Source organism: Musa acuminata, chromosome BXJ3-3 (genome assembly GCF_036884655.1).
Source record: "Musa acuminata AAA Group cultivar baxijiao chromosome BXJ3-3, Cavendish_Baxijiao_AAA, whole genome shotgun sequence".
Lineage (NCBI taxonomy): Eukaryota > Viridiplantae > Streptophyta > Magnoliopsida > Zingiberales > Musaceae > Musa > Musa acuminata.
In genome coordinates, this window is record NC_088351.1 from 9,517,250 (window position 1) to 9,542,500 (window position 25,251).

At 36.7% G+C, this 25,251-nt stretch overlaps 3 protein-coding genes and 1 long non-coding RNA gene across 6 annotated transcripts in view; 3 read left to right on the top strand and 1 right to left on the bottom strand.

Annotated features, from left to right (window-relative positions):
- The first annotated feature begins 27 nt into the window (after window positions 1–27).
- On the top strand, window positions 28–5,815 carry LOC135632375 (uncharacterized). Its single transcript, XM_065140901.1, has 8 exons — window positions 28–384; window positions 478–583; window positions 672–752; window positions 839–1,015; window positions 1,832–2,002; window positions 3,678–3,887; window positions 4,047–4,135; window positions 5,044–5,815. The coding sequence occupies exons 2-8, from the start codon at window positions 493–495 to the stop codon at window positions 5,671–5,673; spliced, it is 1,449 nt and encodes a 482-aa protein (XP_064996973.1). The 5' UTR covers window positions 28–384; window positions 478–492; the 3' UTR covers window positions 5,674–5,815.
- Window positions 5,816–6,718: 903 nt separating this feature from the next.
- LOC135632691 (uncharacterized) lies at window positions 6,719–11,104 on the top strand. Its single transcript, XM_065141364.1, has 3 exons — window positions 6,719–7,641; window positions 10,108–10,304; window positions 10,471–11,104. The coding sequence occupies exons 1-3, from the start codon at window positions 6,832–6,834 to the stop codon at window positions 10,583–10,585; spliced, it is 1,122 nt and encodes a 373-aa protein (XP_064997436.1). The 5' UTR covers window positions 6,719–6,831; the 3' UTR covers window positions 10,586–11,104.
- Window positions 11,105–11,417: 313 nt separating this feature from the next.
- On the bottom strand, window positions 11,418–17,218 carry LOC103978130 (uncharacterized). Of its 3 annotated transcripts, XR_010495048.1 has the most exons (6): window positions 17,009–17,218; window positions 16,318–16,600; window positions 16,051–16,135; window positions 15,090–15,239; window positions 13,945–14,018; window positions 11,418–11,690 (listed from the first exon to the last, which is right to left on the bottom strand). It is a non-coding gene; the product is annotated as an uncharacterized LOC103978130 (long non-coding RNA). The 3 variants fall into 3 exon arrangements; XR_010495047.1 differs by lacking the exon at window positions 11,418–11,690 and having other exon boundaries at window positions 11,922–14,018; XR_010495049.1 differs by lacking the exon at window positions 11,418–11,690 and having other exon boundaries at window positions 11,922–14,054; window positions 16,051–16,158.
- Window positions 17,219–18,761: 1,543 nt separating this feature from the next.
- LOC135632722 (uncharacterized) overlaps window positions 18,762–25,251 on the top strand; it is a 7,024-nt gene continuing 534 nt past the window's right edge. Inside the window, exons 1-3 of the mRNA XM_065141434.1 lie at window positions 18,762–18,891; window positions 19,065–19,241; window positions 21,146–22,696. Coding sequence (XP_064997506.1) covers window positions 18,874–18,891; window positions 19,065–19,241; window positions 21,146–22,696 — 1,746 coding nt within the window. The 5' untranslated portion in view covers window positions 18,762–18,873. The remainder of the gene's footprint in view (window positions 18,892–19,064; window positions 19,242–21,145; window positions 22,697–25,251) is intronic.

Sequence of the window (25,251 nt, forward strand, 5' to 3'; positions counted from 1 at the left end):
GGGTATGGCAAAGTGTTGTTAGGAAAACATCGAGGCACCCAATGACTCTCGAGACTCGCGAAAACACCGATCGAGGCTTTCGGTCCACCAGTTGTCTCGCAAAACTTTTGCAGACCGAGGAGGTGAAGGCGTTCATGCTGGCTTGTGAACCGGCGGCCATTAAGCTCACATTAATCGGCGGCCTAACCAGATTCTTCCCTCCTTAATGCCCCTCCCTCCTTCGCCTGCCTCTTTTGGCCGCTACAAGCGGAGTGGGGAACACCCCTTTGTCTCCTTGTCCTTTTGGAGGGAATCCACGGAAAGCTAGAGATGAAGGCCGCAGCAGGCCTCTTCTTCACCCTCTTTTTGTTCCTCGTCATCGGAGAGTAGGCGGATCAAGAACTGGTATAGATGTTTTTTTCCCGACTCCTTTCTCAAGTCGTGTCATGTGATTGGTAGGTGGAGGCTCATTCTGTGTCCTTTCGGGTTTTCTCCCAGGTGAATCGGGAGGAGATGGAGGAGGCGAAGAAGAAGGCGATGGTGCTGCTGTTCTTGGTGGTCTTGTCCGGTGGGTTTTGCAGCGTGTCTGCTGCTTCCCCAGCAAGTAAGCAAGTTGTGCTGCTGCTTTTTCTCGGTGGTTTTTTCTCTCCAACATCTTTCGTTCTCCAATCTCGTCTGCTTCCTTGCTCCAGGGCTGGTTAGTGCGTTTGTCTCCAATCTCTTGTCGGCTCTGTTGCGACGGCTGTGGTCGTTGACGCCTTCTACTGGAAACGGTAGCATTCCTTACCATTCTACCGTTTCTCGTTCCCCTCTCAGCTATTCGGTAGGGTTTTTCTTTGATTGGGCGACCGTTCTGCAGCGATCTTGAACCGTTCGAGTGTGAAGTTTGAGAGCGGGTACAATGTGGAGACCGTGTTTGATGGAAGCAAACTTGGAATCGAGCCGTTCTCTGTTGGAGTCATGCCGAGCGGGGATCTCCTAGTCTTGGATTCCCTGAACAGCAACATTTACAGAGTTTCTCTGCCGTTGTCTAAATGTGGGTGTTTCGTTTCCATTCATCCTGTGATGCCTATAATCTGTTTCATTGCTGGAATGAACCATTTCTTTTATGAGGAGTTTGTGATCACATAACTTTCTATTATAGGGCTGATAATTTACTGATGTTACAATTTAGGTCATTCACTTCGGTGGTGGTCTTGGTACCTTCTCTCGTGACTTCCTTCTGTTCACCATCTACCTGTTGGTATTATCTGTGTTTCTACTGGAACTCTGATGCATGCTGTTCAAATGGGTTATATCTTAGGTGTGGTCAAGTTGATAACTGTTGCTTAGTTCTCATCCAATTTCTCATTGTGCAGTTATAAATTTATTTGTTTGTTAAACCATCAGATTTCATGAGTCTCATTTAGAATCATAAACTGGCTAGATTTGCTGAATTCATGGTTCTGATCATCTGTTGGTATTATTGTTAATTCATTGAAAAGGTTAACATAAATTGCTTTTTGTGTGAGATAGTTTTCTAGATTCTATAAGGATGTGATTAAAATTTTGCTAAAGATGAATTATTTAACTATAGCGATGCTTAAATTGAATTTGATGACCCTAAATTGGTTTATTATCATTGACCAATATAAAAAAATGATGTTGAAGCTTGATTCATTATCTTCTTTTTGTTCTTCACATTCTTTTGTTTTAGAAACTTTTTCTTTCTAAGCTTACCATGAAAGTGCTTGTTGAAAAAATTGTTCTGGTCTCTCCTATGTTCATTAATAGTTCATGGAATATTAATGTCTCTTAGTTGTCATGTCAACTTTATGTGTTGATGATTAACTGAACATTTTGAAAATAACAGACAGCAGGCCTAAGCTTGTTGCTGGTTCAGCAGAAGGATACACTGGTCATGTTGATGGGAAGCCACGGGGAGCAAGGATGAATCATCCAAAGGGACTTGCGGTGGATGATAAGGGTAACATTTATGTTGCAGACACCAAGAACAAAGCAATCAGGAAAGTCAGTGACACTGGTAAACTTGGGATCTTACGGAAAATTCACTTCGAACTGTAAATTTTTAGTGCATAATTTATGAATGTATTATGTTCTTTATTTCAATGTTCTCTTTGGATTTTTTTTTAGGATTTCAGACTCTTAATGACGTATAAATGTTATCTCGGATCTACTATTCACAAGAAAGAGATGATGGTAAATAATTTTTTTGTGGAGTTAAAATGGAAATACAAAAATGGAGAGGAACATTGGAAGTGTTATGTGATCATTGTTTTTATCCATTATATTAAAATGAAAGTATTACAATATATTTGTAAGATCAACTATGCTTTATGGGTATGGATGTGTGGCGATCAAGAAACAACATCTACAAAAAGTGATGTCACTGAAATGAGTATGGTGAGATGGAATTTGCAGTTATTAGGAATGATATAATAAACATATTTATATTCATGAAAAATAAGGGATAGTCTTTGAGTATTTGGATGATCTATCACTTAATTTGTCGAAATAAAAAAAATCATCAATAGTTATGTTTAGAAAAATAACCTAGTCATTTTGGTCCAATATTCTTGTAGTCTCTAGCTATAGTTTTGCTTGAGTTGCTTTCTCTCATCGAATAGAATTTGCTTATTTTTGTTTAGAAAATTATCAATCGAATAAAAAAAAATCATCAATAGTTATGTTTAGAAAAATAACCTAGTCACTTTGGTCCAATATTCTTGTAGTCTCTAGTTATAATTTTGCTTGAGTTGCTTTCTCTCATCGAATAGAATTTGCTTATTTGTCTACAACTTCTTTCACACATTAAAACAAAATTGTGTATTTCTCAAGTCGCAGACGTAAGTTGTACAAATATTCCTACAAATCATGTGTAATTGTGTTTGAATTTGTTTTTAGTGTACAATTATTCAAAAGCCTAAAGCTACAATCAGAATGATGGAAAGGTAGTGCATGTAGTTTTGGTGTGTATTCTGGGAGACAAATTTGCTATTTCCAATTACACTAATAATTTGTCTCAAGTGTGATGAATTTGGACAAACATAACGGTTGCATGAACAACAGATGGTTTTAGTTCTAGTTTTTTATATTTGTGACTTGTATGTAGTTTGACAGTAATGTTTATGTGGCAGAAGCTCAGATTGTTTACAGTTTACAATCCATCAGTTATGGATTGCTCTCAAGACTTAATTTATCTGTTCTGTTTGAGAATGGTAACCTTACTAATGTAGAACCATTCTCAATTTTGAGACAAGTTTAGTATTTGTCAACCAAGCCTTGAATTTGGTCTATGGGATGGCAATAGTTCTTTTAACTGTATTAATGTATTTTTGTTTACCTGGACTCTGGTTAATTTTTTCTTTTATCAGTCATATATTTCAAGATTTATGTGAAGTTTCCTTCCAGCACTTTTTATGACCTATTTTGCTTCATAAATTCATGACCTATTTGCTTTGCATGGACTGCCTCTCCTGCTTTGTCTTCTCTCTAAAATGAAATTGCATTGATATCCAACATTCAATTTTGGGGTACATCTACATAAACATTCCTGCCATGTCAACCATGCTTCTAGACATAATTATATCTCTGCTATCTCTATTTCTTATTGGAGTTAACTAAAAGCGTAAAAGGAAGCAAGAAATGAAGAACAAGAAAGGAATTACATACTAACAATGGTTTCCATGTTTGAGTAGGAGTTACAACAATAGCTGGGGGAAAGTCGAACAAAGGGGGCCACGTCGATGGGCCAAGTGAAGATGCAACATTCTCCAGTGATTTTGAGGTGGTCTACATTGGTAGTGGCTGTTCTCTTCTGGTGGTAGACAGGGGTAACAAGGCAATCCGGGAGATCCAGTTGCACTTTGATGATTGTGCTTACCAGTATGGAACTGGTTTTCCTCTAGGTAGAGTTTCAATTATTGTCATGTTCGTTTCTTCTTTTGTTAATGTTATTAGGCATCTACTCACTCAATCTAGTCATGCTACCATGTCTTTCTCTGTATAGGACATTTATACTCTTGTTTAACTAGGCCACCTATTGGTAAATCAAAATTGTCATGCAGGAATTGCAATGCTCTTTGCTGCTGGTTTCTTTGGCTACATGCTTGCAATGTTGCAGCAGCGGTGGGCAGTGGTTGTATCTTCCACTAATGTGAGTTACCGTTGACACATTCATTTTTATCAAGGACGTATGAAACACTGATTCAAATACAGGATACTGATACAAAAATACAAAACAGTAGTAGTAGTAGATATGCCAAATTTTGGAAAAAAAAAGTTTGACATGCACGATACAACGATAAAAAATATTTTGATGTTTTATTTAAAAAAGTTTGACATTTATTTATAGTCTAAGGCATCAATAATGGCCAGTAATTAACTTGCATCTGTAGCATATTATTAAAAAAAAATCATTTCTGATGACATGGTACTTCAAGATTATCAAGAAAACAAGAAACCAACAAGAAATTGTAATTAATGAAGAATTTTTTTCAAGTTCATTGGTCATAATTTGATGCTTATATGAGAACATGTACAAATAGTTTAATTTTATGTTCGTTTCTACAATTTAAAAATTACTGGTAAAGTAAAACAAAGTTTTTGGTAAAAAAAAATCATGAGGCATCCTCTTAGTGCACTAAATTTCCTGATCATTTTAATATTTATTTAAAATCAGATACTTGAAAGAAGTTTGCAATAAGCATCTATGAAATATCATTTAAGTATCTTAGCCAGCACACACATGATATGGATATGTCAAGCAATTTTCATAGTTAAGGATGATAAGCTGAAATACAAGAACAGACATCCTTGCAGTGAGAGTAGTGACATTTTTTCTTTTTGTGGAACCAGTCATATGCTTTATCCAAATTCACATTCTGTGGGCCTATCTTTATAAAAATGCTGTAGACTTAAAAGTCTGTTTGCTTCTCCAAGTTTATGCTTTTGTCTTCTTGTCTTTCATTTCCCTAATATACTTTTTCTTCTCATGCTCTAGAATCTTGGTAGAGTAAGACCACCATTTCTAAAGGGTAAAAGAATACAATTAATTCTTTTCAGGATCCAACATCTCCTACGGAAGCAAGCTATTTGTCTAGTCCGTATCAGCAGCCAATGAACTCATCACTCAGGCCACCACTAATTCCACCGGAAGCTGAATACAAGAAGCATGAAGAAGAAGAGGGCCTCTTCACCTCAGTTAAGAAGCTTGTCACAGGTGCTGGCTTATCCCTCAGTCTCATGATCAGTGGAATATTCTTGAGAAAAAGGTCACAGAGCTATCACCAGGAGCAGCAGAAGCAACAACGCAAGGCAAACTCATGGCCCGTGCAAGAAAGTTTCATCGTTCCAGACGAAGAACCACCTCCAGTAGAGGCACAAACACCAAATCAGCAGCGTAAGACCTATGCATTCATGTCAAAGAACCTGGAGAAGGTCCAGCAACTACGTAATGACAGAGCCTATTTCGATGGATGGGATGGAGAATCACAACCGCAGCAGCACTTGCAGAAACATCGACAGCTCTCTTCAAGCCCACAGACCTACTATGAGCCAACCTATGAGACAACAGACGAGGTGGTTTTTGGGGCAGTGCAGGAATCGGATAGTAAGTATGACATAGCTCCATCCTATGATCAATATGGTCCTCGGTACCGAGTCAGTTACTTGGGGCACTACAATGACTACTAGGTATGTTTTCCAATAATTTTGATGATGACGTTTGTTTCAGCACAAAGTCTACCAATTGCTAGCAAAAGATACATAGATCTGTTAAATGGATGTATTAATGGGTATTAAAAGGAAGATGAAGCACTCGCAGTCTCAATTATCATTGGAAGGGACTTAGCATATTGATTTCTGGGGTCATTGCACGTCTTAGTTCTTATTTTTGGTATTAAATTACAAGTTACTCTCTCTGTAACATCCCTGTTTAATCCTATCTCCGATATGGGGATGTTTTTGAGTTGGAGATAAATTTATTATTATTATTTAGACTAACATAAATTGGACTAAAGGTTGAGATATCTCAAATGACAACTTTTGATGTCTTTTGTATACTCGGACAGCAACTTCTAAAACCTATAAACTAGAGTTGAGGATGAGTAAACCCATACCGAGGGGTTCTGAGATCTGTCGCAGTATGTAAAGTTATGGGCAATTTATCAGAAAAAAAAATCCTTAGTATTAGGTTTTTATCAAATGATATTTCCATAATTAGTTTTTATCGATGTATTTTTTTAATTTTGATAATATCTTTGAATTGGATTAGGCATTTTCATCAAACTAATCTAAATTTTCTATGATATTATTTTTTAAAATTCTTTGACTTTAGAATGAATAAATTTAAAAATTAAAAAAAAACTTGATTAAAATTTAAAAATTAAATTAAATTTAGTCAAAAGATAATTATTATCTTTTTATAATTATATTGAAGATATTTTGTTTCAGGCTCTTCAAAAGAAAGAGGCTCATAGCGAAAAGCTAGTTACTAATTTTATTAAAAATAATAATTATTCTTTTATAATTTGATTGAAGATATTTTGATCAAAGCTCTAAGAAAGGGATGCCCCAGTAAAAAGCTCGTCAATATGAATTATTTTTCGATAAATTACCCTAAAATTATTATAAATTAACTATTTATATATCTAAAAAAAAGTCTTTTGTGTGTTTTTCTTAATTCAAACTCGACTATGGCACCTCCTTATTCTTCTTATAGGGAAATTACACAAAGGTAGAATAAAAATAACGAATTAGGTTTCTTATGGGGAAAGGCTCTCCGATTAGTCCTCGTTTCTTGATGCCGGCGGGAGGCCACCGATTCTGGCGCGAGCGACGAAAGAAGAGGTGATGGTTATCCTCCACGGTCGGTCGATTGACGATATCGTCTCTGCGTTCGCCTATAAGCCCCAACCCCACCATAAGTTCCCCTTCGGCAACGATGAAGAATCCTCTCCTCCTCCCTCCTCTCCTTCGCCACCGTCAAAAGCCTCTTCCCTGGTGAGAGTAGGAAGGGGGGATGGACAGAATACGACCCGCGGCGGTGGGGATTTCGAACCTGTGGAGGAGGGCCCAAACACTCCTCCTCTGCCGCAACCTCCGCTTCTCAAGAACAAGAGGAGGAAGAAGACGCTGGCTTCGTTGACCTCAACCTCAACCTCATCATCATCCGCCTCCCCCCCTTCTTCTTCGTCTTCTTTACCCTCCTCCTTTATTCGTACCACCGTCGGCGGCAAACCCTTGGTGGTCTCCCGCTTCTTCCCCCTCCCACCACAGGCCTCCTCGCCTGTGGTCATCGGTGTCAAAGACCCCAAGAGTCAGAAATCAAGGTCCAGCGGCAAATGCATTCCATCTCGAAGCGCCGCCAACGAAAAGAGGACCAAGAAGAAGAAGATAAATTGTATTGACGAGACTCTTGATGATGAAGAAAAAGAGGAGCGGAGTAGGCAACAGCTGGAGAAGAGCGGGAGGATGGGAAAGCAGCCGATCGCTCAATTGTCTGCCGCAGAGAAGAAATCTGACGCTTATAGAAGAGTCCCAGCCAATAGTGCCTGGGAGCCTCCAGCGTCGTGCCACCATCTTCTTCAGGAGCGGCATTCCTTCGACCCATGGAGGGTCTTGATCATATGCATGCTCCTCAATGTCACCTCTGGTAGACAGGTTCGCTTCTTTTCTTGCTTGTTGGTTTCTTTCATGTTTATAAGAGCTAATCATGTCCTTTTTACCATTTAATTGGTACATGCATAGTTGCTATGCATATTTGCTTTTTCTTGGTGTAGATTGATTTAGTTGGCAAGCAAGAACTGTTAGAATTATACATAAATTGCATGGGTGAACTTAGTTTCTTACCATGGCATGCGTTGCCATACCTGGTCAAAGCAAGATGATTCAGCAAAAAGCAGCATCTGCATCATAAGCATTCTTGCAACACACATGGGATTGGAGGCCCTTATGGAGTTTTCTTAGATGATGTGGTATAAAACTTGTAGCACTCCTGTTAGCAAGATTTTTATCAGACAGTTATCGATTATACTAGCTAAATCACAACATTATCTAGTGATTTCTGATGTTGCCTCATAAGGTTACTTTTAGGTTTCAAGTTATCTAGTATTTTCAATCTAACCCTCCTTGTTTCACTTAGTAGTTACAACGGATTACTTCGTTTTGCCTTAGTCTCAAGGGAGATTCAAGGCACATTTATTTTCTTCAGTGTGTTTTACATAATGATTTACTTGCAGCTGCCTTATTTTGGATGAATGCTATTATTTTATTGCTTTTGAGTGGCGATCAATTATTAATTTGTTGTGAACTAAGCAAGTTAAACAAATCAATGTTTCCTGACATCCTTCTTACTTGAGTAGCTTATTTATGCATATGCTGTCAAATTCTTTGATACATAGTATAAACAAACGTTGAAATGCCTGATACAAGTTGGTTGCCTGTGTGTCGTTGTTGTAGTATTCATTTAAATAATTAAATAGTTGAATGATGTTTATGCTTCTCACAATTATAGCTGTTGTCATCCTGTATCAGCACTTGCTACAGGGTGCAGATGCAATTGTGCCTTTCTTGTATCTTCTTTTTTGGTGCTACAGTTGTTGATGTGGTCATTATCACCATCACCACCATTGCTTGTATAAACAGCATCAACAAGATCATCTTTAAACTTGTCATCTAGGGACTTATTTGGAAATACCAGACTGTAGGGACACGAGTTCTTTTGCTAGGTATATGACTATGTAAGATAATTCAGATCCTACAGATGATCACTTAATGCTCTACAGAGGATGAAGCTAAATGGATTGGAAAAGATTTTTTATGAGATGGTGGGCTTCATATGCCCTTTTCATGGTTGTTGTCTACTTCATGATGGTCTGAAGACTCTGAACATGTGGAACAATAACTGGTGCTTTATGATGGATGCTCCATGTAATCCTGTTCATTTCAAGGAAACACAAGCTGGTTATTTAGATGTAACTATAAATCTAGAATGTGATCTAATAAAGAACAAAAGGGGTTTAGAGAGAGTGGTAGTTGTGTGCCTAATTCTTTGATCTGTGTGTTGGTCATTCTAAAAGTACTGATGGATGATAGTTTCAATAGTATCAAAGAATGAAGTTTTGATATGGTTACAATAATGTCCAAAATTTCGTAGCAAAAGCAATTTGAAAAAGCAGCATAAATTTCTTATGCTTATGTTAAGTAGAAAGGAACAAAATATTGGATGAAGAATTAAAAAAATAATAGTGGCTTGATGCACAAAGCTCCAGCTAATTTGGGTTTGAAAAGGGTCAATATACATAATCTTACTTTGCTAGCAATCATTATTTTTATGACTTGAGCCCTAATTAATTATATTGCAAAGGAGCAACCATAGGATAATAGTAAGGCTCACTCTAATATTGAGCAAAGAAAGTATAATAAAATAAAATAAAAATGTCAGTTTTCTCTACAAAAAGGAAAAGAAAATTCAAAAAGAGACCACAAGTAGTAAGGGAGAAAACCAAGGATCCAGCCATTCAAACATCTGCATAGTTGGAATATTGGGTTGCATATTGTGTCTATTATAAGCTTGACCATTACTAGCATATCCTGACTCACTTGATGCTCCTCACTTTCTCCCATCCATCCTGATTAAGCCATCATCTATCTAGAAGGTCATGTTGTTCGCTGGTCAATCAACAGCCAGCAAAGAAGGGTATGAGAGAGAGAGGGCATCAGCCATATTGTATTTCTTGAAAAATAACAAAGATAATGAATTGCGTTTGTCTGATTCAAGGCCTTGACTTTGTGGCCCAAAATGTTTATAGATCAACAGTTCTTGCTCATTTCTTGGAGTAACCATGGGCACAATCGGAAGGAACCTGCTGAATGTGTCAACATAGGTTGGTGCTTGATTGTAGAGTAATATGTGTAGCTGACACACCTGTTATTTGATGAAAGCGTCATTTGACAAAAAGTAAAACTTACTGAAGTTAACTAGTGCATCTGTCATAATTAACGTTGGAAGGGGGCTTCAGTTCAAGAGTGCAAGGAACATGATTCTTTACCGTGAAAGAAAGTTTAAAATTGTAGCTATTAACAGATTAAGTCACAGAAACAGTTTTATTATACATCTTTGTGCAGGTTGAAAAAGTTTTGCCAGGCCTATTCCTACTATGTCCAGACGCAGAGGCGACAACAAAGGTCCCCGAGGAGGAGATAGAAAAGGTGATACAGACTCTGGGCCTGCAAAAGAAGAGGGCAAGGATGATCAAACACTTCTCGTGTGAGTATCTACGAAATGATTGGACTCATGTGACTCAGCTCCATGGCATTGGCAAGTGAGTGGATTTTGTTAGAACCACCTTTATTTCACACCAAATGCTTTGAGTTTGAATTGCATTTCTTTTCTGTGTATCCTGCATCATCTTGTGATAAATGGCCATCATTGTGGATGGGGACAAGTATTGTAATTGGTTGTTGATTTTGTTTGTCTACCCTTCTCAGGTATGCAGCTGATGCGTATGCAATATTTTGTGTTGGGAAGCCAGAGCAGGTCGTACCACGAGACCATAAATTACTTGACTACTGGAGTTTCGTATGCGGTAAGAGTGAAACCTGAGTAATGTCGTGTCGTACATTTGAGAGGTGATTGCTTATTTTGGTCATGCATTGTGGTAAGTAGTTATTTGAGTTCAGCGCTGAAGGTGGTCAGTGATGGAAAAACTGATACAAGTGTTTGCATGTTTGCTGCTTGGACTTTCTGTGGCCTGTGCAAGAGTGCAGGGCATCAGTGCTCTATCAGACAAACCAGAACTGCTGCTTGAACTTTTTCTTTTCTTTGTGGAAGTGAGAGGTGCGTGTGTTGTAAATTATATAGAAATGGGTCTGGTGGTTCCTCCGGTCACCTTTTTTGTACATGTTTCGGGTCATGCGGCTCATTTGGTAGTTGAAACAGACCGGAGGTAGACTGGAACATATGGCCATGGTCGCTGAGGGCAATGGCAACCTCATCTGAGAACTGGAACGGGCGTCGGACACAGAGAGACAAGATAGCGATGGGGAAGGTTTTTTTTGGGAATGGAGCAGCGTTTCATGTGCATTCTTTTTTTACTTATTATTAATTTTTGTAAATGATCAAGCAGTCTTAGTTAATTGAACATTCCAAAATTGAGCCAAAATAAGTTGTATCACTTAAATTTAACCTAACTATCAACTCAAATGTTCAGTCAATTTAATTTATAAATAAATCAATAAAAATTTCAGTTAAAATTAGGCTCAAGTCAGAATTTGATTAAAATAGATCAGATTAGTCAAACTTTATAATTGAGAACATAAATAAAAAATATTTGATTTTTGAGGGATAATTATAATTTTATGGAAACATATATTAATAATATATAATTTTTGAAGGGCAAGAGTGTCTTTTAATGGGTGAAGAAATCCTGATCCCCTCTTCTCACAGCCGTCGCTGTGTTCCATCGCACCCATGTCACGCGAAAAGCTATCACTGTCCGTTGCCACCCACGAGTGCGCCCAGACGTGCGAGTCTTCACGGGCGCCCTTCCGCCACGCATTACCTACGACCAGTGCGGTGTGCAGTCGCGAGTCGCACAACGTAGCCCGACAACGCTGTCAGTAGATCAGTAGAGTATCACGGCAGCCCATCGCACACAGCAGCCTTGCGACTATTGTGCAACGCAAGCGGCAGACATCTGGGCTGCCATCTGTGACAAGAAAGGAGATAGTCTTTAAGTTCTGCCTTTCATATAAAAGTGCAACCCCAACCCGTAAATGACCTGACACAATTCAGAACAGACATTTGCATATTAAGTAACTGATCTTGAGAAGTATCAATTAGCAGCTAAGCAGAATTAAGTCAAACATGCAAGAAATTTAAGATTAAAAAAACTGAGCGAAACGGTTAACATGCACAATCGTCGAGGCCAGGTGAAGATATTTGACTTGGTGATACAAATATAAGAAGCACGCTCGATGTCAACTAACCATCTATTTTGCTTCATTTCTAAAATTTTCCAATCCAGTATATGCTATAGAAACATAATCAAATAATAAGAACATTAAATAAAGGAGGGTAAGCATAATCATTTTCATGAACAAGTTTTGGTCAACAAATAAAGGAACATTAAATTATACGCCTCTCTTAAACTGCCATAAGTCGTCATAGCAACATGATGTGCATACAATAAGAAGAAGAAATAATCAACTATTCCGTAACTATCATTCCATATTGCTATCAATTTGGTGTCATGCTCTTGCTATGTCCAGTCATTACATGATTCAACATAAGTTTAATTAATATTAAATATATCAAACTTTTCCACGGAGATATCAAATATGGCTAATAACCATCAGCCTCCAAAATAATCTAGAAGGCACAATTATTATGCAGAGCAATTAACAACACGGACAGTTGTAACAAATCTTATAAAAGATAACACAAGGCAAGTTTATCCCTTTAACATTGTTGATATCAAAAAATCTATCCAACAGGAACTGCTTCATTCTGCCAGGAAAATTTCATTCAAATGATGAAACAACCTTCTAACCCGCATCCTGTACATAAAATGCAACATTTGCTATATTGCAAATAATAGGACTCAACTTTCATTAGTTGCATTTTTCAATTTTGTTGGAATAGTATAAAAATCCTTTCTGAATAAACAGAATATGAAGGGATTAAAACAGATTATAGCTTAAGATAAACCATAAAAAACGGAAGAAAGAGATAATCTACTAGACATGAAAAAAATGGTAATAGTTAGTAGGTCAAATCTAGTGCATTTAAACAACAGGAACGGGCAGCTTCTCTTGTTTCTTTTGTTTTTATTGCGAAGAGGCTCAGCTACATATGTGCTGGAGGAAATTAATACAGATCCGACAATTTTTTTTCAAGTGTTCTATTTCCTTGGCTCAGCTTCTTCTTAGCTTTGACTTCTATTGATTAGTCAAGTTCACTTCATATAAATAAATGGCTTATTAGGCCAATTTGGGTCATGACTATTTGTATCAAGGCACCTCTGCCCTCCCTCCTTTGTGACATGGGTGACCACTGTTTGAATCACAGAAGCAGTCCCTGTGCTACAGGGGTAGAACTGCCTATATTAACCCACTTCCCTCATTACCCCAAAAAATAAAAAGCTCACCCACTTTGGCATGAGCCTTGTGTACTGAGCAACCCCCTTTCATTTTTCTTTTGTAATAACATTATTAGTTATAGTTTGTTTGCAACTCTATAGTCTTCGGCCTCAACACCTCAAAGTTGTCGACCATAAGAATCACAAAATAAATTTAACTACAATTTGAAGTCATGAGAGTCAACAAGTGTAGAAATGAAGATATGTAAGTGAGAATGGCATGACTGTTATCTTTTAGGGTTGGTCCCTATCCATAATGTTGAAGTACATCAGGTGCATATGATATATTTTCACAGTATCCTTCTGTATCAGTCTATGCCAGTTGTTGCAGATAGAGATAGTCATTTAATGCAGAGACAAAACATAGGAGGTAATCTGCCATCAAAATTCTGTCATAAATTTTATAGAAACATGGACTACTTCATACTAGTATATAATCTGGCAAGAAGAGGCACAAACAGCTGTCATCTAGCCTAGGAAATGATTAGGCACACTGGGTTTTAACAACACGAGATGACATTCATGATTTTCATTCTTAAAATATAAAAATCTACATGAAGATCAGGTAGCACCAGATTCGAAGGGGCAAAAAGCCAATTTGAATCAATACATAGATTACATAACAACCTAGAGAAACACGGTCACCAAGCAACAAGAAGAAATTTCCAGTACATACTAAATAATAGAGAAACAGTTGCCTGGGATGAAAACCGATAGAAGAGGAGAACTGAAGTTGTATGCATAGAGCATGATAAAATTAAAACTATAAAGAAAAAATGACAACCGCTGATCTCACCAGTAGCAATGTGCTGAAGAAACTTACCTTCAAATTCTTGACATAGCTCTAGTGCAATAGCTCTGGTACCTTCAGCACTTTGCACCATTTGTTCTCCAAGCCTAAACAAACATCATGAACAATCTGAGACTTGTAATCTGCAAGAATTAAGTCAGACTACTAGATGTGAACAACATACATGGAAACTGTATCCAGTATCGACACATGCAATTAATAAACCTGCATGGATTAATTTGTAGCCGAGAATAATGAATCAGAAGAATCTCTCACTAAATATATAACTAATTACATGATGTAACACCCCAATTAGTACCACATTGGAAGTAGACAAGATTAAGATTGTCTTATAAAGATCTGATGGGGGTGTTACTATCATCTTTACCTTGAGTATTTTGGCCACTAGTTTAGATCAAACAAAGTTGAAAGGTCAGTTATCCCATCAGGCCAGGTTATAACAATTAGTATCCAAGCCGACTTAGTATGAGCCACGGTGAAAGGGCTAGAGTAGAAAAGGACTACCCGTTGATGGAGTTAGAAGACTCGTCATGATGTAGAATCACCAATAGGCTACGACGCCTCATACGCATCATACTAAGGTTTGATCTGGGCTATGTTGGGCCTTGACGAGAATGTCAAGCTCTTAAGTGGGGGAGTTTTTAACACCCCAATTAGTCCCACATCGGATGTGGGTAAGATTAAGATTAATTTATAAGAGTTTGATGGGGGTATTATTATTAACTTCAGCTTAAGCATTTTGTTCAGTGATTTGGGCCAAACGAAGTTGATAAACCGATTGGCAAGGGTATCAACTAATACTACTTTGCCAAGCTTATTTTCTGGAGCTCTAGTAAGTATAGTTTTAAGACTTTCAGTCTCAGCTCTCCAAGCAGTTTCAAGCAAACTTTCGGATCCAACAGATCCAGTTTATGCTGAGGCAATAGAAATAGATTGCCAAATCAGGGCAACCCATGGAATATCAGCAGCACTCTGTGGCCCCTGATTCAAAAGAAGAGCTTGAACTGCTGCAAGACTTTCTGGTATCCAGAAGGACAATATACAGATCAAAGACATATATCAGGAAAAAGAACAGCCAAATAAAAGTCCAACAATTGAGCTTTGCATACAAATTGATGACACAGAAAAGAGACAGCTATGAGGTAAGCAGTACAAACCTTCTGCATCAAATTCCTTAGCCTGTCTAACAGCTCAGGAAGAAGAAATATCTAGTGCCTGAGCAGCTGGCACTATAACTAGCAATATTGCATCAGTATGTGCACCGTAATCACTGTCCTTAAACAAATAATATTATATAACCCCATTGCCTAAAAAAAAAAAAAAAAAATTAGCACTGCCAATGAATGTTTTCCGATGCAATTATACAAATAGCTATTATCATAGAATTATCCATAGACTTTTAGTCTAAGACTGGTAAATCAATCAATTTCAAAGAAGGTCCTGGTGGAATAAAAAGCAGATCAGCTGTGTGTATAACTTAGGCATACAGTAGAAAAAACAATGAGTATCAGTGTATAATAAAGATGAATCATTTTTAAAATACAATAAGAATTTTTTTATGCAAGGAGTGCAAGTTGTCATAGTCATACAAGATAATTGTTTTTAAACACACTTTTTTTGAGCCAAGACCACAAGTAAAGAATTAAAATTATGAAAACACGCAATATATTGTTTAAAATGTAAACTCTTTGTAGCATCCTAGTTTAATCTCACAAAATAAATGAAGAGAGAATTCTGTTGGTATATAGGGCTAGATGGGTCTATTACAATTTATTGGGAGTAAGCATTTTGACCCGTGAAATAGACTCAGCAAATTCATATAACCCTATTCACTAACAAGGTTGTGAAAAGTGGCCATATAACAGCGAAAGGCAGAACCGTTTTATAGTGGTAACCTTTATTCTTCAACAGAGATCAAAATAAATAATTATTTAGAACATGTCATTCCTCAATTCTATCTCAACCTTAACTCCAACTAAATTACAGTTTATCTTAAATTACAAAATACTAAGTGTTGCTTCTGGTACAAGAAAAAGTCAATATCATATAGGTGCAGCTAAATTTTCTTCTGTAGGTTAGGATGACAAAGACAATAGAAAAGGTACAGAAATCGCTAACCTGTACCCGTCCAGGGTTTCATATAGATCACATCTGCACGGCTCTTTACTGAACTATGAGCTTCTGTGCCCTTGCTTAGCTTCTCCTGAAGAGAGTATATAAGAACACCTTAGAACAAACACAAAAAAAGTGTCAAAAGACTGTCAACACCCATCATCTACAATGTACATAGAAAGGGCCATGAAGGAAGCAAAATGTCACCAAAATAGGTGATATATAAATGAAGAAGCTCCTCCTTAAGTTGTAATATCATTTAAGAGTTCTTACTTGCAGAAACCTGTTGGGATTTGTCATCTATTTGCAGGATGATTGATTTACTGCTCAGAGAGCCATCTCTTTGCAAATCAACACTGATAGAGCCATCTCAAGAGAGCGAGTGAAACCATTTTCTCCAGTTGATTTCAGCAAACAATTAATGCCTCTCGACTCAACAGAAAGGTGCAGGTCGCAAATGATGAAACATGAACAGACTAGAAGTACAATTCCAAGTTCACCATACCAATGCGGAATGTCCGATCAAGCTGTTCTACATTGCTGATTTATCAGCACCCTGAAGACACGTTATATAATCAAAGATAACAGCACATAGAGAAACCACAAATGAAATCGTGAAACAAGAAGTTAGGTTTGAAAAATCAAGAACAATGTTATCCGTATTCTTGGTGGACTAAACTACTTGTAGGGGTTTCAAGAAGGGACTTAACTGCTTAGAGAGGCAAGAAGGGCATCAATTAGGGTTTTAAGATACTAAACTGCTTAGCTAGGTTCAAGAAGGGGATCAGTTACGGTTTGAAGGACTAAACAGCCTAGAGAGGATTCAAGAAGGGGATCACCAAGCGTTTGAAGGGACTTGACTGCCTATAGGGGGTTCAAGAAGGTAATCAATTATGGTTTGAAGGGACTTAACTGCTTGGAGAGGGTTCAAGAAGGGGATCAATTGGGGTTTGAAGGGACTTACAACGTTGCCGAGAACGACGACGTTGAGGAAGGTGGAAATCCGCCGCTTGTACGATCTTTCATCGAAGTCCTCGTCCGCGAGGAGGGCGGCGACTTGTGGTCTGCGCGAGCTAACTCAACTCCTCCATGGCCGCCATCGACGTCGAGAAATGCAAGATTCGGGATCCGACGACAGTGGAAAGAACCGACCTTCGACTACGAGGTTCACGGAGAATTGTCCGTTTTGAACGACCTTTCATAATTATGGTCGATATAAGGGATTTATAATGTTTTTATTTTTAATTAATCAAACTAAATATTCTTATCAATATTCTATTAAAATTGACGGTTAACAACACTCGTTATAATATCATTTTGATAAATCAATATTTTATCATTATTAATATGAGCATGAAAGCTCATGATAAATTATTCGTTTTAAGTAAATTCCTAAAGTTTTATCTTTTTGAGAACGACGACCAATAAGAATAATTCTTCGATCAATAATTAACTTATTAGAATGATATTAGAATGAGAATGACTCTCCTATTGGAGGGTAATATTAAACACATATTAGTTGTTGAGGAATAGAGGTTCAAGAGCTTATAAACTTTTACCGTCGCTTGTCTAAAGCGAACAATTCTTCGTGAGTCTTCGTGCTCACACCAAAAACTAGAAAAAGAGAGAGAGAGATATACGCAGGACGAAATGAGCGAAGGTTAATCAACCTGTCAAGAGAGGTGTGTAACGAGAAGAAACACCTAGTTTAGAGACATGATGTATGCTCATTATATTTTGAAGATTTGAGAACTCCACTCATTATATATATATATATATGTATATATTTATATATATATGTATGTATATACATATATATATATACATACATATATATATATACATATATATATATATATAATAATATTAAATTTTAGTATGGTGTATATATTCATCCAAATATAATGATTCTGCATGTATACCTATGCCAACACTAGTGAAAAACTAGTTCAGATCGGCCTCTTCTAATTATTTTTAATATTAGTTTATTCAAGTTGAAAGAGTGTATCTTAATATGTCCAATACTTAAAATATCTTAGTATAAGCATCGCACAGTATGCTTTTAAATTACATTATAATAAAATAGAGTTTCAACTTATTTTTGATTTATAAAGATTAACTAAGAATGCCATCTACATATATATGTTTTAGTCTTGGTTATAAATATATGCGCCATACCTAGGCTTAGAAGAACAAATATAAAAATGAAGGAATTTAGAGGGATATATCTATAAATATATAATTTTGCTCATATATTCCTTTGATCATAAGTTATCGTTGCAATTTTACTTAATACTATGAATTCCGTGGTATATTTTTTAATTATTAGAAGTCAAACTCAAAAGTGCCTTTTTAATATTCATATATCGGACTAATATGACAAAAGAGAGACTGTTTATATATATATATATATATATATATATATATATATATATATATATATATATAAAATAGTAGAAACATCCCATAATATTAATTTCTCAGCGCTCTAATAGCTTATACGTATTATTCCATTACATTAAAAATCCTTCTAGCAATTCATATATCGTGTTTTTATGTGAATAATAAGAATTCGAGTGTTTCGTGAAAAAGTCGGTAATAACCCGGAAAGACTAATACAAAATAAAGCTAAAGATAAGGGTATAATAGTAAAAACGCCACGGTAGCCTCCGACTCGTTAACAGTCAATTGGGTAAGAAAACGGACTGAAAGGAGAGGGTAAAAAAGAGCGAGCTAACAAAACCACTTCCGCCTCCCCTTTTCCTTTCCTTTCCCTTCCGCCGCTCCTCTCAACCGCCAACCACCAACCCCCATCCCTCCTCTCCGCCCATGGCGGATGACGCCCAGGTATGCAAGAACGGAAGGGAGAAGATAACTCGTCTCCCTTCTTTTCTCATCGCTCGCTCTTTCTGGCAGTTTCTTCTTCTGATGATGATGTTGTTTCTGTTGGTGGAATCTGTCGGTGATCCTTTCATCGTCGCCGATGGTCTGTGTGTTCTGGTGCCTGGCATCGGAATCAGAGAATGGTTGCGCTGAAGAGGGCGTACGCCGACGTTATATTGAACACGGCGAAGGAGTCGGCGGCGCGGATTTTGGCGGCGGACCGCCGGGTCCTCCAGTCGCAGCATAGCTTGTCCCTCGCCAAGGAAGAGTCCCTTGCCATGCTTCTCCGCCTTAAGTCGATCATGGACGCCAAGGTGATCGCTTTCGCTTAGTTTGTTTAGTACTTGCACTTGTCCAACTCTGATCCTTGGTTTTCTATAGTTCCTTGCTTGAACAAAAGGTTGGATTTTTTTTTGTTTTTGGTTGCGATCTCCCAAAACCGGGTTTGATGCATTCTTGTTTGGTGAAATGAGTCTCCTATATTTTTGTGTCATAAGGATGTGCTCCGAAAGTGTATCTTCTTAGAGAGGATGTCATGGGAAACTGATGTTCTTGCTGTCTGATGTAATTGTTCTTTAGATACAAGTGCATGATTCAATTGAATTGCCCACGTCTTGATTAATATCATGGCAGGACTCGTTTTGGATTTGAATTTTGTTCAACCCACCTTTGTCCTGGACAGAGATGATATCTCAAAAAGCTATTCTGCTATTGTTTGTGACTTCAAATTTGTACGCATGATTTATTTAATTACCTCTAGTTCATTCTCAATTTCTTTTCATGATTGGTCGTTTCAATTATAGTTAAGTGGAGACTGATAAAGATTATAATGGTGGTAAGTACAATATGATGTGGTGAGAAAGATTGAGTATACCCCTTTTTAGTATACTTGGGAAGACATTTTTGGGCACCTTTTTAGTTGCTGTACACATTTCAAAGACAAGTTTTGAGACGTTTTCAGTTGTTATACATGAAAGATTGAGTATACTCCTTTTGTTTGAGGCAAGAATAAGCATTTGATATAGTACACATGTCACTATTTCATTAATTTGTTGTTTCAAAGAATGTTATTCCACATTTAGTTCCTCAAGTTACCCATTCTTGCCAATGAAGATACTACAGCTTTTCAGATTTCCAGTCAATTGTTACAATTAAGCTTGTGTCTTTACTAATGACATTGGGTTTCAACTTTTGATTTTATTGATTTAAGATTATGGTATATTCTGACTTTTGTTGTAGCATCATACAGACTAGTGAATTATTATAATTCTTTGAAGCTCGAGCACAACTGACTAGTTCCTTTGTCTTTCAATACACACCTCATCATACGCCACACATTAGGGCTTCTGTAGCATTTTCAAAGGATCTTTATCACGTACATTGTATGCATATGCTATATAACAAAATTGATTGGAAAAACTGTTTGTCTCAACTTGACTTTTAAACTTTGGTGTCTGTGGAAGAAAATTGATTTAACAGTTCCATTTGGCAGAAAATGATCATCACATACTCTCGTCTTTAGTGTTTGGAATGTGTATTATGCGTATATTCAAATAATTAAGTTTCTATTTCAATACGGAACAGAAAAAGACAATATATAGGATGGGTGGAAGGAGCCTTTCCCTTGGCTTGATGTCTCTTATCTCTTTAGCGTTTGGAATGTGCTTTTTACTCACCTTTCAGTACTTATTTATGAAACATTGTACTAGTTCTCTCTTCACTAGCAATCTGAAATCAACCAAAACAATATTTTTCTCATCTTTCTTACATTTTTAAAGAATATAATTTAATGGTAGATGCAATGATGAGGTGAAGGAGAATTTTTTTGTAGGAAGATTCATACCTAAAACTCTTTGGGACCAGACTGGAAATTGAAGAAATATATAGTTACTTGATTTCTCATGCAGAGATTTTTTTTTTTTTTGCTTCTTGGCTACTTATCTTATTCCACAGTTTATGAATATAAGCTGTTCATGTCCTTGCTATGAAATTTATGTATTATTTCTCCAACTAGAACCCATCTTTAGCTTCCCTCCTTATGTTTATAGTTCAATCAGGTGTCTCCTTGCATGATGTTGTGATCTTATTCATTTCAGACTCTTCATAATATACAGTTATGCATGCTCTTCTTTGATGGCACTATTTTTCGATTTGGTCTCCTTCAGTCTATTCTATAATTTTTCATTTCTTTTACTAGGCTTAAAATGTGTCTTTACAGATTAAAGATGCAGAAAATGTGAACTTATCACAAGCAAGAAGGATCCAAGAGCTTGAAGTTCAGCTAAGTGAAGCAAAGGAGACAATCCATCATCTTAATTCTGTATTGACAAAAGTTAGTTCTGAAGTAGAGAGTGAGAAGAGTTATCAAATCGAGTCCTTAGAGGAACAAAGAACACATGGCTGTGTCATTGTTAATAGAGATGACTGTCAAGAAGGCAGACATACTTCAGTTTCGGCACCCTGTTCTCAGGTTGGAGCAATATGTTCTCCAAATTCCGACTTTAATGTTACCACGTCAAATCAGAGAACTGCAGACAAACATCACTTCTTTGCCAAATATACAGCACAAAATGAACCCTCAAAAGAAATGGTTGCATCCGATGATTCTGCTGGTAGCCCTGATTTAGTGTCCATAATTTTGAGAAACAAGGAGTTGGATCTTTACCGAAATGGTTGTACCCAAAGAGTACGTGCATTCGAACAAAATCTATTGACTGAGAGAGAGCCATGTGCACAAATGCATGACCAATTCTTTAATGCAAAGCGGGAAGCTGTGACATGTGATGATGATACAGTTGAAAGGCACAGAATTCGAGATCTTGCCCTGTCGGGGAGGCTAGTAGTACCGGTTCTGGAGCCCCTTGAGTCTGAAGAAGTGGGTCAACAGGGAAATATGTGTGAAAATGATCACACAGCTAATATCTCCTGCCAGCATCCTTCAGAAAAACCAGGAGTTAGAAAACCTGTTACGAGCAGTGGCGCTTACCATGAAATACAAGATCATGAGCAGTTAGATATTAGTGATTCTAAGGTTGCTGGTCAAAATAACATGCCTAGATCTTGTGAAAAGGAGAGGCATGATGGTGAGGGTGCTTTTTCTTGTTTGGTTGAGGCTTCTAGAGGAGATCACAGAACATCAAAAGATGGAAACATGAAGTTGAATAAGTTGTCCGATCATGTAATTTCAGGTATTTTGAATACCAGTAGAGTAATGACTAGACGAACTATGAAACTATGTGGTGTCAATGGAGCAAATGGTTGTGGTGGATCCACTACATCTGTCAGTATAAATTCTAGTCAAGAAAATATTAAAAAAGAACTAGTTACAATGAGCACATTTGACATGAAAGATAGTTCTCTTTTGGTTGCTGATGTTAAGAATGATACCATTGACACACAGCTGGAGAAAGAATCAATGTTAAAAACACTAGATCATAAAATGGCAAAAAAAATAAATACTTCTGATTTAAAAGACAATCATGAAAGGATTGGGGTTCCATTGACTAGTTATGATTCCAAAGATGAACGATCATGTGGATTAAGCGGACTCCCTCCTGAAGTTGGAAAGGACAGAATTGTAAAGTATACTTTTAGGAGGACCAGAAAGAGGAGATCTCCAGATAGCAACAATGATGATGTGTTTTTGGAGAAAATTAATATGCCAAAGAAGAAAGCACGCAAAGAAAATGCCTCTCTGGAGCCTCCGAAACCGAACTTAGTAAAGGATTCAACCAGAGACAGCAGGAAGATAGCTCAGGTTGCTCGCCAGGTTTGTAAACTGATCTGATTATAATCACATTAAATAGTATAATTATGGATTAAGCAAAAACTTAGGTGTTGAGATCCAATTTAAAATGAGCTTTTTGTGATAACTGGCTTATATGACATCATGAATACCTGATAAGTTATTTAATTTGTAAGGATAGAGAACATTAAATTTCAATTGTTTTAAGATAACTTAGATGTTAACCATTTTCTCAAAATTTTAGCAGAATGGGGTATTGTATTGATATTTGAAAATAATATATTGACTAAAGAAAATATGATGATGACAATTTTTTTTTTCTTGAACATACTAGGACGGACTTAAGGAAGGTCTGTATAAGTTAGTTTCAGGGTATTGTAGCTTGTTTCTTGTTCGTATTTGGTGGGATATGATGATCCCTTGTGCTACAACTTAAGGATGTATGATGCCAACCTGTTTATTGTAGGTCCTTTACCTTCTTGCTATAAGCATATGATTAATAGTTTATAGTGACTCCAGCCTAAATTTAAGATTTTTAAAAATAACCAAACTTGTTGTTTTTAAGGTTGGATATGAAGAGAATATCCTAGTGAATCTATAATTTCATCAACTAAACATATGTTTAATTGTACTTCTTTTTTTGATAGCAGACATTACAATTGTTTTGTACTGATAGTTTCCTTCGTGGATCTTTCTCATCACACAGTTTCATGACCCAGTTGTTTGTCTCATAACAAGTAATTGAGATATTTATACATCGTTACAAATTTTTTTATGCCATGCCTGTATTACTCTCATGCAATACTGTTACTTGAAAAATTCATGTTCCCTTTTTTGTGGGGAGGGAAAGATCTTGTTTGACATAAAGCCTCTTCTCTTGAATGAGTAGGACCACTGATTTCCCTAGGAAATTTTCAACTTGGACCTGTACTTTGTTAATCTTATTTGATGTCACTAATGTATTAGATGGATGTTGATGTGAAACATCTTTTAGCAGGACCTTACTGTAGTGAAATGTTTACTCTGCTTTACTGCAAACAAAATTGTTGAATCTTATTTTCAAGCCAAGTAGCAGTTTACTATTTCAAAAAATCAAGGACAAATGTGACTGTGGTATATTGAAACATTCAGTTAGTTCATCAGAGGGAAGTGACTGTCATATCTTGCCCAAGGTTTCCATCAGGTTGGATGCAAATAACAATCAACTTGATCAGAGTAGGTTTGACCAGGATAAACATATTTAAATCAACATATGCTTATGTTGGACACAATTATAATCCTGATAGATCTCGGATTGAATTCTAAATAGTGAAATGAAAAAAAATTAAACCAATTTGCGTTACTCTAGAATCAAATTAGAATTACACTACATTTTGTTTTTTTTGGGGAAGATGGTCTACATTTTATTATTGAACCACCAGGAGAAAATTGGTGAAGAAATATTCTGGAGAAGGTATTTGTTAGGAGAGAAAAACAGAAAACACAGAATTAGATTGCATATATCTTGATGCGGACTAAGAAACGACTGTCTTCTAAGAAGCATCAAGTAAAACTATCGTTGTTGGTCAGGTTGGCTGCAAATCTCGGACTTCTTTGATCTTGCAATTGGAACCCATAGGAAACTGAATTGAACATTGTATGTATATTCATGTTCCAGTCTGGAACGCCTTATGAAGTTGCTAGATAATTAAAACAATAGCTCCTTCTGCTAGCTGTTATTTGAGGCACATCTAAAGAAGCTTTACAAAAAGGGTACATAAGGACCTCAGAGGCTAAGCATACTTGAAAAACACAACAAAAAATCTTCTTATTTTTCTGTATGAAAGCAAAACCTCCTGGTTGTCTTTAGTGTGTAAACGAAGGCTAAATCTTAATTCTTGTCAATGAACAGATTCATTGCTGACAAGAAGATTCTTGTTTACCCGTTCCTTTTTGAGACAGTAGATTGTATAATTGCCACCAACTATGGCTTGTAACCCAGGCCATCCAACTACTTCTGACTGTATCCACTATTCTTACAGGTATATCAGCTTAAAATCATGACCCATGGTGATTTTGTAATGTAACTGCAACTTGTTATATATGCTACTTGATTTTTTGTGGGCCAATTTGACACGACACCCTACCTTGTAAATACCAAAACAACAAAAAAACTTCATGTTTTGGGCAATTCCTCACATAAATGGATATCCAAAGGTCATATCTTCGGCTTGGAGGGCACTTTAGAAGGCTTCTGTTACACTCAATATGACTAGCTGAAAATCTGTGATGAGAACTACTTCTATTTGAATAACAGCCATTAGTACAAAATACTGGAATTTTTTGAAGGATAAAAATGTGATGATTAACACAATTTTGATTAAAAGAAAGGAGGAACTTCCTGTAAATAACGTAATGATACCAATACTTGTTTGACATGGGAAGAGACTAGCTCAATGTATATGTTTATCGATTAGTTAATATATTTTCTTGTAGTTCACACATGCTTGATAAAATACAAGGTAATAAAAAATAGACTATTTAAACCTTGGAAGCTGCACCTATATGCTGATGAGTTCCCTTGCATGGTAACTTAGTTG

Bases quoted from the DNA above. Each gene is read 5' to 3' on its own strand.
- LOC135632375 (XM_065140901.1), top strand. From the start codon at position 493: ATGGAGGAGGCGAAGAAGAAGGCGATGGTGCTGCTGTTCTTGGTGGTC. The intron at 1,016-1,831 runs GTGGGTGTTTCG...TGAAAATAACAG, and splicing joins TTCTCTGCCGTTGTCTAAAT to ACAGCAGGCCTAAGCTTGTT. The intron at 2,003-3,677 runs GTAAACTTGGGA...ATGTTTGAGTAG, and splicing joins CAGGAAAGTCAGTGACACTG to GAGTTACAACAATAGCTGGG.
- LOC135632691 (XM_065141364.1), top strand. From the start codon at position 6,832: ATGGTTATCCTCCACGGTCGGTCGATTGACGATATCGTCTCTGCGTTC. The intron at 7,642-10,107 runs GTTCGCTTCTTT...ATCTTTGTGCAG, and splicing joins ATGTCACCTCTGGTAGACAG to GTTGAAAAAGTTTTGCCAGG. The intron at 10,305-10,470 runs GTGAGTGGATTT...TACCCTTCTCAG, and splicing joins CAGCTCCATGGCATTGGCAA to GTATGCAGCTGATGCGTATG.